Raw genomic sequence first — 12,500 nt, forward strand, 5'->3', positions numbered from 1 at the left:
TATATATATTATATATATATATATATATATATATATATATATATATATATATATAATGTTTTGGCAGGACCGCGTGTGTATGTTTTTCCTTAATAGGGTTATTATTTTCTGTAGATGTCTTAAGTGCTGATATATTTTTTGTGGTACAGAGTTCTGAATGTTTACCAGGACTCAACATTCTTAAGGCCCATAATATTTTCATTACCTCTGCTGTCTACTGAGACCTCGGCGACATTTTAGGAAAAGCTTTTAATGTAAATGAACTGATGTGGTTTTCAGTACCTCGTATGATAGTATTTCTTATTGTTTTTATTATATGAATAATTTTGATGTGTGTAACTTTGCGAGTTATATAATGCTTTGTGCACAGAGTGCTCTGTAAATCCCACAGTTACCCCCACGACACCCACAGTTTATCCCAGGGCCCCGTCCCAGAAGACTTTTCGGTACTCACCTTTCTTGGGGATGAGTGACTTGAGGAGGAAGACAGCGTTGTCATCGGTGGCCCAGGCGTGCATCTTACGGTACGAGTCTCGCCCCTTCTCCGTCAGCTTGTCCCAACACTTGGGCTTAGACAGCAGCTCCGACACAGTACCCTGCAGAGACAGCAAGCAACACTGTTCAGACTACAAACACACACACATCCCTCAGTGGGCGGCACAGAATAACTATGTGAATTACAGAAAAGTAACAACAAAGTTTTGGAAAGGACAAATTATGGAAAATAGAAACAGTATGGAAGAAGAAAAACAAATTTTAGAAATAAGACGCCAGGAATTGTCAGGTATTAATTCATGTAAAGTTAAAGAAGTGAGGTGAGGAGTAAAATTATAATAAAGGTGGTAACAGAGAAAAATGTAAAACGGAGAAAAGAGATGAGAAGCAAAATTTTGAATATCAGTTGAAGGTTATATATATATATATATATATATATATATATATATATATATATATATATATATATATATATATATATATATATATATATATATATTAGTCGTGACGAATAGGTAAAACTGGTCAGTTAGCAAGAACTCATTTCAAATTAAATCCTTTCTAAAATTTTCTCTTTTACGTTTAAAGATATATATTTTTCATACATGTTAATGTAAAAATTAATAATTTTGTTCGAAAAGATCCTTAGTAAACTTACCTAACCTAATCATAACAAGCGCAATTTAAATTAGCCTAATCCAACTAAATATATTTTAGATAAGTTTTCAGTAATTGAATAATAAACAGACACAATGAAATATATTTTCGTTAGGTTCAGAATGATTTTTAAGAAATTATTGCATACACAAATTTTCGCTTGCCTTATTCGGCAAGAAGAGCGTTGCTAATTAGGCCAAAATCCCAAGTTTTACTTATTCGGCACGACATATTATATATAATATATATATATATATATATATATATATATATATATATATATATATATATATATTGGAACGTCGATTCCTAACATGTGAATCTTCGCAGAGAGTAAGCGAATCTGAACCTGTTTGAAGATTAGGAGGATTGGAACCCACCTGTGAGAGTCCGAGAACGTATTTCGCGAAAAGCCTCTGGCCAATGTTGTGGATGGAGAGCAGCTCTCTAACCCGCCTAGCCAGGGTGAGTGTGTCTAGATTCTGTTGACAGAACTTCTCCATGTTGAATCTGCGGAGGAGACGGAGGACGAATGAGATGGGGATATAAATGTGGGTGTACACAGATTGGAAATTGGAGTACACAGAATGCATATTGGTATTCGCAAATTTCAAGTTGGTGTACATAGATTACAAGTTGGTGCACACAGATTGCAAGTTGGTGTGCACACTACAAGCTAGTGTACACACCAAGCTGGTGTGCTCAGACTGTAGGCTCGTGTAAACGAATTGGAAATTGTTGTGCATAAATTGCAAGCTGGTGCACACAAACTGCAATCTGGTATACACAAATTAAAAGCTGGTATACATATGCAAAGATGTATGTGCACACTTTTTCTAAAGGAAATTAATATATCTTAGTATTTTTTTATTACACTAACAACGAAGACGTTTAGCAGCGCGCGCGTGCGCACGTACACACACACACACACACACACACACACACACACACACACACACACACACACACACACACACACACACACACACACACACACACACACACACACACCGAACAACAGGCCAAGTGTTTATCGACAAGTGCCTTTGACGACTGGTAACTAACACACAACACACACCTAAGTATCTCCTGCAGTCTGGCTTCCATTGGGTCGCCCTTGGGAATGAGCGACTCTCCAGTAATACGATCCTCGAACTTGAAGGCCAGCGAAGGGATCTCTTCCTTGAAGGGCGAACGGTCGTCCCTGGACTGAAAGGGGCTTTTGGTTTCGTGAGGAAAGCCGTTGGCGAGGGAGGAAGGACTCTTCATGTTGATGTCTCCTAAAGGAGAGTCCCGGGAGTCCGAGCGCTCCATTGGGACACCGCCGCTGTCTGGGGACATCTGGCCTGTGGATGAGACGCAGAGGAAGAATTAGCTAAGTACGCTTCTAGTTTATTGCCCATCTGCAAGATTATATAATTTCTCTGTTACGTGGTCTCTCTGCTACCGAGGTATGTTACGTTTGAGTTATATTTCCCATTTTTAGTTATACTTGAGTTATATTTATTATTTTTTTAATTATTTATTTTTTATTTTGAGTATTGTCTTTTAGGCCTTTCTAATTTTCTTGCCCTGTTTCTGTCCTTACAGTGGTCCAGTATGGACCGAAACGTCGCCATAAGGTTTTTGGTGAATATTTGAGTTATAAATTGTAATCGACCTTTTTATTAGTTTTAGTAATATTTGACTTTTTTAGTTATATCTAAATTGTTTTTTAGTTACATATGAATTTTTAGTTATATATGAATTTTTATTTATGATTTTTTTTTGTTATATTTGAGCTTTTAATCATATCTGGGTTATATTTGATGTTATATTAGAGTTGGAAGTGTCAGCGTCGAACTCATCTAAGTTGCAGGTATCAGGAATTGGCCCTAACCTAAATGTCAAGAAAGTGGCACTTCAGCTGCGTCAAGAAAGTGACACTTAACCAAGCTGTCAAAAAAGTGGCACTTAATTAAGCTGTGGCAAGAAAGTGGCGCTTACTTGAAGTAATTGTCAAGTGCATAGTGTTAACCTGAGGTTTCAAATAGCTGGCACTAATCTAAGTGCCAATAAGATGACCCTAACCTAAGCTGGGAGTATGTAGGTGGTGTCACTAACCTGAGCTGAGATGGTGTCTCTCCAAGGATCGGCGCCACTCTTCCCCCAGCAGATGGTGTAGCGGTGTGCCTGGTGGGGGATGCGGTGCCAGGGGTTGCAAAGGGGAGGCCAATGGGGGAGGTGCGAGTGGAGGTGGCAGGTGGGGCCTCAGTGGAGGGTGCAGGTGGGCGTGGCCCATGGGAGGCAGCGGTCCTGCAAGGGAGAAATGCATAACATTACCACCTGTGTAATATGATCATCTGGTGGTGCTGCTTGTTCCCAGCTTTATGTCACTTTCAAGGGAGGGACCTTGATCCAAGGTAATAGAGCTATGTCCCCCTTCCTTGGCTCGAACCAGATTGCAGGATCATATTTTTAAATAACAGTGAAACAAAACAGCAGGGTATGGTCTTCTTGTTCAGCATATTCATCAATAGTTCAAACATCTTAAAAGAAATAAAAGCCAAATACTTTTCTTCGCACGTAACTAAAATAGCAGAAATAGCACTTGCAGAAACTAAACAAAAGAGCATCTAGACTCAAGGTTCTAGAGCAGATGCCTAAAGAACTACAGCTCTTAATTGTAACTACCTCCTCCCTTTTAATATGCAGCAGCTACAGCTGTTAGAATAACACACTTGTCTTCCTTCTGCGACCAACAGCCTGGTCGAACAGACCAGCAACCAGGAAGCTTGTAATAATGTTGGTAGAATTATCGACAGTATATTAGGTAAAAGGACAAAACTCCTGAAGAGCGAAACGTTGCCACAATAAAATGTCGCGTTAGTTGCACATGTGTCCTTTTGCCTAGCACCAGGAAGCTTGGTCTGGGACCAATCCGCGGGAGCAGTGACCTCCGGAAGCAACTACATGTATCCTACAGATAACCCTACCTGTGTAGCTCTTTATGACAGCATACTCAACCATCCATCCTTTCTTATTCACCCATCTGTCTAGCTCTCTAAGAGAGCACACTTTATTCTCCAGCCTTCTTTTCCTATCCACCCATCCCTAGGTAAGTAGGCCTACGCAGTGCTTCTGTGGTCTTATGCTTTGATCATATCCTCTCCTATCCGTTCATCCATCTAACCTTCATTCATCTAACCATCGGCTCATCCTCAATCCTTCCTTCTGTACTACCTATCCACGTCATTCTTCGATAGACCGCATCCCCACTCGCCCTTTCTATCCATCTATTCCCTCTTATTCCCTAAAAGCACTAAGTAATAAATGTAAGTGAAGTAAAGTAAATAAAGGGTTCGCAACAGCCAAAAGCCAAGCCAGCGGAAGTGAGTGGAACTGAGCGAGTACTCACCGTAGACATCGTGAAACTGCTTACCGAACTCCGAAGTGGGAAGTTTGAGATCGTGTTCGCTCTTCGCTCTGTCCACCAGCAGGTTTTCCAGGGACCTGGGTGCCAGGGAGAGGCCCTCTGGACCTAGTCTCCCTTCTCGTATGTTCCTGAGGAAGAAGAAACAGCCAGTGAATGGTGGTAGGGATTGTGATAATGGGTAATTGTTGGGGTGGGTTTGATGGTGTGATTGTAGTGGGTCAGAGATGGTATCTAATACCGACAAATAAGTAATTGAGATACTTGCGCTGCAGGTGTCTCACTTACATGCATGTAGTGGTGATGTTGTGGTGGTGGCGGTGAGTGTGGTGGTGTGATGATTGTGATGGCGAGGGGGTGTAGAGGGTTGATATACTGGTGGCGGTACTGGTAGAAAGGACTAAGAACGACGCGCGCGTGTGTGTTTGTGGGGGGGGGGAGGGGAGGATCGGAAAGAGGGGTGGAAAGGTTATTAAGAAAAAATTGAGCAACCTCTATTATATTATATACATATATAATGTCTCCATTCGTGGCTTTTGTTATTGTGAAGAATAAGGCATAATACCGTGGCTGGATGGAACAATTCACTAGTAACCCACAACAGTAAATGCAATCTAGATGACGTTGCGCTCCGTCCCGGAAAACTCACTTGAGGTCTGAAAATGATCCAGGACGGATCGAAAATTCGTCAGGTTTTTTTCGAGTTTATGGGTTAGGACTTTTTCCAGCCACAATATTCGAACTTTTATTCATTAAAGGGTATTTTGCTACTGATCATCTTGTAGGTGTCTTTGTCTCGTAGAAATGATCTTGTAGGGTCTTGTAAGGGATCCCTTTCCCCGTTCCTCCCTCTCTGAGCATCTCAACCTTGCACGCCAAAGCTTCTGTCACTCGTCCAAACACAAGATTTTCTCGTGAAGGTGTGATAACCCCAACCGTATCCCTTTTTCTGCGAGGCGAACCCATCTGTCTTGCCCGTGTCTCACCTTGTCCGCAGCTCGATGTGTCCTTGTCCATGGCTCGCCGTGTCTTTGTCCATGGCTCACCGTGTCCCTCTACCAATTGTAAAATTATACATTGACTGTGATACTCTTCATCTTTCTTGCTGGGAGATGCCTACGGCATCCTTCCGTATCCTTTAATAATGTAACACACTCTTCCCAGTCTGTATTCACTATAACACACATTGCTGGTCAGCGTGATCTTCCCTTTCCCCCCGTTTCATCAGCATCCAGTCGTCCACTGAGACTCATCCCTCTCGTCCCTATCCCCTATCCCCAACTACCTTTCTCATCCCGCGGCGGCCACTCGGGAGGTCCTGTTTAATATTCAGCGAGCCGAGCAAGTCCATCAGGTAGCCATTGATGCGCGACGCTACTGGTGTTAGGTAAACAGCGCCTTCTACACAATACATCCCACGAATCATTGTCCTTGATCGGCGTCTAACAAAGGGAAAACGGAGGTGCTCGTCATGGACTCGGCCTGGCGGCGTCTTCGGGTTGAAGAAAGGAGGGACGGCGGCGTCTTAGGGTTGAAAGAGGGATGGCGGCGTCTTAGGGTTAATGGAAGGATGTGTAGGTGTCTTCTAAGGGTTGAAGGAAAGGTGGGTGCTGCCTAAGGGTTGAAGGAAGGCAGGAAAGAGGCGTCCTAAGGGTTGAGTGACAATGGAAAGGGGTAAGTCTTCGTACTATTGTGCTTAGGAACAGAGTGAAATCCTTTCTTCGGAGACTGAAATTGTGGCTACCAGCTGGGAGATCATATTGAATGTATTTGAGACTGATGTATACATTTGAATGCATTTGAGCATGTGTTGAATATATCTGATATATCAAATGTATTTGAGACTTGACTATATTTAGACTGCAGTGAATGTATGCGAGTTTGTTGAATGTATCTGAAATAATATTGAATGTAAGCCTATGTTGATAGTGTGTGGACTTGTTTCCTACTGCTGTGAGCGGTGACGTTCCGACAGCTTCATTTCCTCTGTACGACATTAATGCACGAAATGTTTAAAAGACGTTCCAGCTACCTTCAATGACAAATCACTATTCCTTCTAAGCCTTCACCTGAATGGAAACTAACCTTCCAGCTGATTCGAATTAACACCCATGACTTGCAGGATCCAACTCTCTTTTTTGTGAGCTTCTCCTGGAGGTTATTGGACCACTCAACGGTGATGAATGCTGACGCCTATAATTTTGCAATCAATAGAGGACCCATTAGCAATAACTTAACACCAGTGCATCTGCAGAGTGAACTCACGTGGGCTATTGTCGGCGTTTTAAAAAGGCCGTCAGTGATATTCTTCGCATCATCAAATGGTCTTTATAATTAGTAGGGCATTTTTTTTAATATCACTCTTGTGGTATGTAGAAAACGTTAAGCCTCAATTTTATTCCTGGATTCAGTCGTGCACAATTAGGTTTTGGAATATTAAATTAATCGGAATCTCCGGTACCTTTAAGTATTTACCTGACATTAAGCTAAGAAATAAATGTACATTGAAATTCAAAGCCATACGAGACAAAATGAACAAAATATATCATGAAGGAAAGATAAACTTTGAAGAACTGACTTCTTTTTCTGGGACAGCGTTTCGATCATTATAGAGGTGTATCACAGCGAAACGTTGCTGCAATAAAAGATTGTTCTGCAGTGTGCGTCTTTTATTCATTATTGTCGGCAGTACGACATTTGGATCCATGGAAAATCTTTTGTTATATTAACCTGCAGGTTGGTAAACTGCAACCATGAGGGAGGTGCTACCATCATGGCAGCAACCATGAGGGAGCTGCTACCATCATGGCAGCAACCATGAGGGAGGTGCTACCATCATGGCAGCAACCATGAGGGAGCTGCTACCATCATGGCAGCAACCATGAGGGAGCTGCTACCATCATGGCAGCAACCATGAGGGAGGTGCTACCATCATTGCAGCAACCATGAGGGAGGTGCTACCATCATGGCAGCAACCATGAGGGAGGTGCTACCATCATGGCAGCAACTATGAGGGAGGTGCTACCATCATGACAGCAACCATGAGGGAGGTGCTACCATCATGGCAGCAACCAAGAGGGAGGTGCTACCCTCCTGACAGCAACCATGAGGGAGCTGCTACCATCATGGCAGCAACTATGAGGGAGGTGCTACCATCATGGCAGCAACCATGAGGGAGGTGCTACCATCATGGCAGCAACCATGAGGGAGCTGCTACCATCATGGCAGCAACTATGAGGGAGGTGCTACCATCATGACAGCAACCATGAGGGAGGTGCTACCATCATGACAGCAACCATGAGGGAGGTGCTACCATCATGGCAGCAACCAAGAGGGAGGTGCTACCCTCCTGACAGCAATCATGAGGGAGGTGCTGCCCTCCTGACAGCAACCATGAGGGAAGTGCTGCCCTCCTGACAGCAATCATGAGGGAGGTGCTACCCTCCTGGCAGCAACCATGAGGGAAGTGCTGCCCTCCTGACAGCAATCATGAGGGAGGTCCTGGCCTCTTGACAGCAATCATGAGGGAGGTGCTACCCTCCTGGCAGCAACCATGAGGGAGGTGCTACCCTCCTGGCAGCAACCATGAGGGAGGTGCTACCCTCCTGGCAGCAATCATGAGGGAGGTGCTACCCTCCTGGCAGCAACCATGAGGGAGGTGCTACCCACCTGGAAGCACTGCTGGTCTTTTCTTTCCATCTCGTGAAGGTGTAGGATGGCAGGTAAATCTTCCAGGCTACTACTTACAGAGTGGATATTTAAACATCCAGGTGAGTACAAGTAGGAAGCTCGGGGGAAACAATCCTCTACCACGTCATGCACTGACCCACATGAGTTTAGCGTTTAACATGAATTATTAATCAACTTACAATAAGAGCCTTCTGTTTTTCTATCTTTGACTCGTACACCTCGATGATACTCGTGAGTTCTTATACTTGATAGAAGTAAATAGTTCTCAGTAGACAGCCTCGGTGGGGGACTTCAGAGTCCTGTGCTCTGTCTCTCATGTACTCTCATTTACAGAGTACGTATATTTATTTTCGTGCAGTAACTTCTCTTGCAAAGCTCCGCTTTAGAGAGCAGTTTTTCGAAAATGCGATTGACAAAGCACTTTCAAACTTTAATAGTCTATTTAAAAGCTTCCTTTGTATGTTATTCAATTTTTGATGCACTTTTCTAATCGATTTTGCCAAAAAATCGCTCTACATAGAGAAGCTTTATAAGAAAGGTTAGGTTATGCAGGTAAGATTTGTCAGGAAAGAAGGTAAGTGTTTCCTGACGCGCTTCTTAGTCATATATGACCCGCATTTGGAGCTTTTGGTCATCTGACCGAGGCCTTCCGCTAGCTTACCGATTCATTCCTTTAAAAATCATGGTTATAACCATTAGGTAATAGTATAAGAGAGGTGACTCTGCTTTTTATTCGTGCAAGATACCTTTCAGAGATTTATGATGCTTGGTCTGAGATCGTGGCGCTGGGACGATGATCTGGATCATTAACAGTTATAAGAGAGGCACTTGGTCTGAGACCGTGGTGCTGGGACGATTATCTGAATCATTAACAGTTATAAGAGAGGCATGGAGCCCGACACTGCTAGTCTCCGCCAGGTGGAACGTATCAATTGCTCAGCCTCCAGCGGTCTGCACCTCAGTATGCAAATTAACTGTTGAATCCCAATGTTTGATGGCGACGATTGAGCGTTAATTTGTGTGTCAACCTCCCGGATCTCTCTCTACCTGAATTATGATCACAGCAACCTTTGTGTGTGTACGTGTGTGTGTGTGTGTGTGTGTGTGTGTGTGTGTGTGTGTGTGTGTGTGTGTGTGTGTGTGTGTGTGTGTCCGTCCGTCCGTCCGTCCGTCCCTTTCACACACACTCCCTCTCTCTCCCTTCCTCTCCCTCCTTCTCCCTCTCTCCCTTCCTCTCCCTCCTTCTCCCTCTCTCCCTCTCCCTCTCCCTCTCTCTCTCTCTCTCTCTCTCTCTCTCTCTCTCTCTCTCTCTCTCTCTCTCTCTCTGCTCTTCTGTATATATATTTTACTTGTTAGCGGTGAATATGAATCATATTAGTACTGGTGTGTGACTTGGCACCTCGGGAAGAGTCACAGATAAAAAGAAAAACATATCAACGTCGCTGCCCAGTAAAGTCAACAAATCAGTTTCCCTGAGGCAGACGATACAGCAACTTGCGCAAAGCTGGGCCCGGGAAATCTTCTCCGAGACAGTTACATTAATCTCAGTGCGGTTGTTGCGAGTGACGCAAGCACCAGAATAAAGGTAATTATGTAGCCAGTGTGTGTGTCCGGATACATCACATTAACTGGCAACCTCCGGGGTCGGTGGGTGGGGTGTTGTGGGGGTGTATTGAGTCTGTGTTTGCAGTCTACCTGTGTTGGATACACTCCGCTTACGTCCTTCTAGCTCCCTCCCACTCTTACACGAACCTGCTTCTTATGCTGATTTGATCTTATGTACTCGCCCTTCTAATGTATATACTCGCCCATATGATGTGTGTACTCTTCCAGCTGATGTATATGCTAGCCCATCTGATCTATATACTCTCCCATCTGATGTATATCCTGGCCCATGTGATGTATGTACTCTGCTGCTGATATATGTTCTCTGCCATCTGATGTAATGTATATGCTACGATTCACTCGGGCCATAGTGCTACAGTGAGAGAGATTGTTGAAGACAAGTAGTCAGAACGTCCAATACAGAGGCCTTTGTGTACAGCAATTCTTGTAGAAGTGAGAAATGTCTCCGTCTTTTCCCGATCTGTCTTCGTAATACTTCGTTTACGAACGAGCTTGAGTTCGTCTATTTCTGAACGATCTACGAAGCTAGACATTCTCCACCAACCACTCGGTAGAAAAACCAAAGTTTCTTTTAGAGTATTTACATTATTTTACTCTTAAGTAACCCATGTTTAAGAACGTTTGAACCACCAATAACTAGATTAAGTAAACCAAGTAACGCGGACACCCGAAACACAGTGTTTCCTTAAATCGTTGTAAACCAAAAGGTAGATTTGTACACCGCGATGACTGGCTGTAGGCAGACGGGACAGTGACCCGGCTAGTAAATGACAAGGACACATGACTCATCTTAAGCCTTGTTTGTGACTTGACAATGGGTCCAGAGAGGTCCGAAATTTCACCAGGTTCCTCTTAAGTGCTGGTTTTTCGGGAAAAGCAGTGTACGGTGTTATGTTTTGAGGGTTTCACGGCGAATGGCTTCTTCATGACTGAAAAGTCATTCGTGGCAAAACGTTCCTCATTAACATATCCTAACATGGCACGTATGTCTTATTTTAAGACATACATGCCGTGTCATTTTATGGTCATTTTATTTCATATCTTACACAGCTTAAGCCTTTATTGTAACGTTGTTTCGCTCAAGGAGAGCTTTATGAAGGACGTTATCAGGGATTGGCTTCGCTAAAATACTCCTCTTGCTCCCCATCTTCCCTTTCCTCCTTTGTCCCCACCTCCCTAATTTCTCTCATCTCCTTGTTGAACCCATCCTTTGATGGAATGTGACAGGGCAGATATAGCAAGCTGTTGATCCCATAATGTAACTACCGTGTAGAACAAGGTAGTAGCAGTACACAGTGGGTATACCATGAGAGGTATACTTATAGTCTTCATCCGATACGCTCGGGAACGCTGTACCCGGCGAGGACAAGTATTACAATATAATCCTCCTAATCAGACTTTTTTGATAATATTGAGGCTCATATAAAGTAACAATCAGTGAAGTGATTGAGGATTAGTACAGTTCTGTTTCACCGTCAGGAATGCCATTTTTTGTAATGTGTGTATGTACACACACACACACACACACACACACACACACACATTCTTCACATGACGACCCACACCCGTGAATAGAGTCAAAGTCTCTCACCTGCTCCTACATGTCTCCAGTATTGAAAGGTTACCAAAACAGATGGCTTTGTAATTGATTTTTCTGTGAGGAGAGGAAATCAGCTGGGGGGGGGGCTGCGAAACAAGCCCAGCTAAGGGCTACATCCCCCACACAATGGAACTTGAGAATGACATTGACAAATTACAAATCTGTTTCTATTATGGTTCACTTCCTTGGTTTTGACGACTGGAGTCGGCCTTCCGTTGCCAGACTTCCTTGCTGTAATTGGACTTCAGATTGTCAGAGATCAAATGTAATGCAGGTGCATTTTACATTAATAGCTTGGTTGAACTGGTAATGTGCTGTGGTTTATTGTGTGTGTGTGTGTGTGTGTGTGTGTGTGTGTGTGTGTGTGTGTGTGTGTGTGTGTGTGTGTGTGTGTGTGTGTGTGTGTGTGTGTGTGTGTGTGTGTGTGTGTGTGTGTGTGTGTTATTTTAAGGCACGGGGTAATGTATAAATGAATGGTTGTATATTTTTTTTGTCTTCCCCAGTTTTTGCCAGTTTTCGTAATTCTTCAAATTTTCCTCTCCGCTAGTATACACTACTTCAAGGATAAAATAATACATTTTATCAGTAAAATTAGGCACAGATATACGGAATGTACAATGAACAAAAAATATTGGCGCCAGCAACTCAGCAAGAGGATCCACCAGCTGAGCGCCCACGGGAAGGCTACTGGATAGCTTTGATTGGCTCGTGTATCTGAGCGGCGGCGGGGGTAAGGCGATCAGATCCGTCGTGTCGTCTTTTGTTCGCCTATTACTGCCTCGGCGTCTATTGTGCCAACATGGCGGCGTGCGCACCTGGCGAAAATGAGTATTAATCGAGAAAGGAAATGTTCTTATTTTTTTACAGCATTTTAAGTTTCATTTCTCCTTTCGACGTGTTTTTGTAATTTATGTAAAGGTGCCGAGTTGAGTTTGTAGGCGAGTGGGAGTAGGGGAAGGCTATGAGAGCCCGCAGTGCAACAAGTCATCCATTCTGGGTTGTGTAAATCAATGTTCATAT

At 43.4% G+C, this 12,500-nt stretch overlaps 1 protein-coding gene across 12 annotated transcripts in view; it reads right to left on the bottom strand.

Annotated features, from left to right (window-relative positions):
- Positions 1–12,500, bottom strand: part of ct (homeobox protein, cut) — a 992,784-nt gene that overhangs the window by 226,534 nt on the left and 753,750 nt on the right. For 10 of the 12 annotated variants that reach the window (XM_070100612.1, XM_070100616.1, XM_070100608.1 and 7 more), the window contains 5 exons: positions 4,550–4,695; positions 3,256–3,447; positions 2,231–2,498; positions 1,533–1,662; positions 455–596 (listed from right to left, as the gene is read on the bottom strand). In XM_070100612.1, coding sequence (XP_069956713.1) covers positions 455–596; positions 1,533–1,662; positions 2,231–2,498; positions 3,256–3,447; positions 4,550–4,695 — 878 coding nt within the window. The remainder of the gene's footprint in view (positions 1–454; positions 597–1,532; positions 1,663–2,230; positions 2,499–3,255; positions 3,448–4,549; positions 4,696–12,500) is intronic. The other 2 variants (XM_070100613.1, XM_070100607.1) reach the window with 1 other exon arrangement.

Source organism: Cherax quadricarinatus, chromosome 73 (genome assembly GCF_038502225.1).
Source record: "Cherax quadricarinatus isolate ZL_2023a chromosome 73, ASM3850222v1, whole genome shotgun sequence".
Classification (NCBI taxonomy): Eukaryota; Metazoa; Arthropoda; class Malacostraca; order Decapoda; family Parastacidae; genus Cherax; species Cherax quadricarinatus.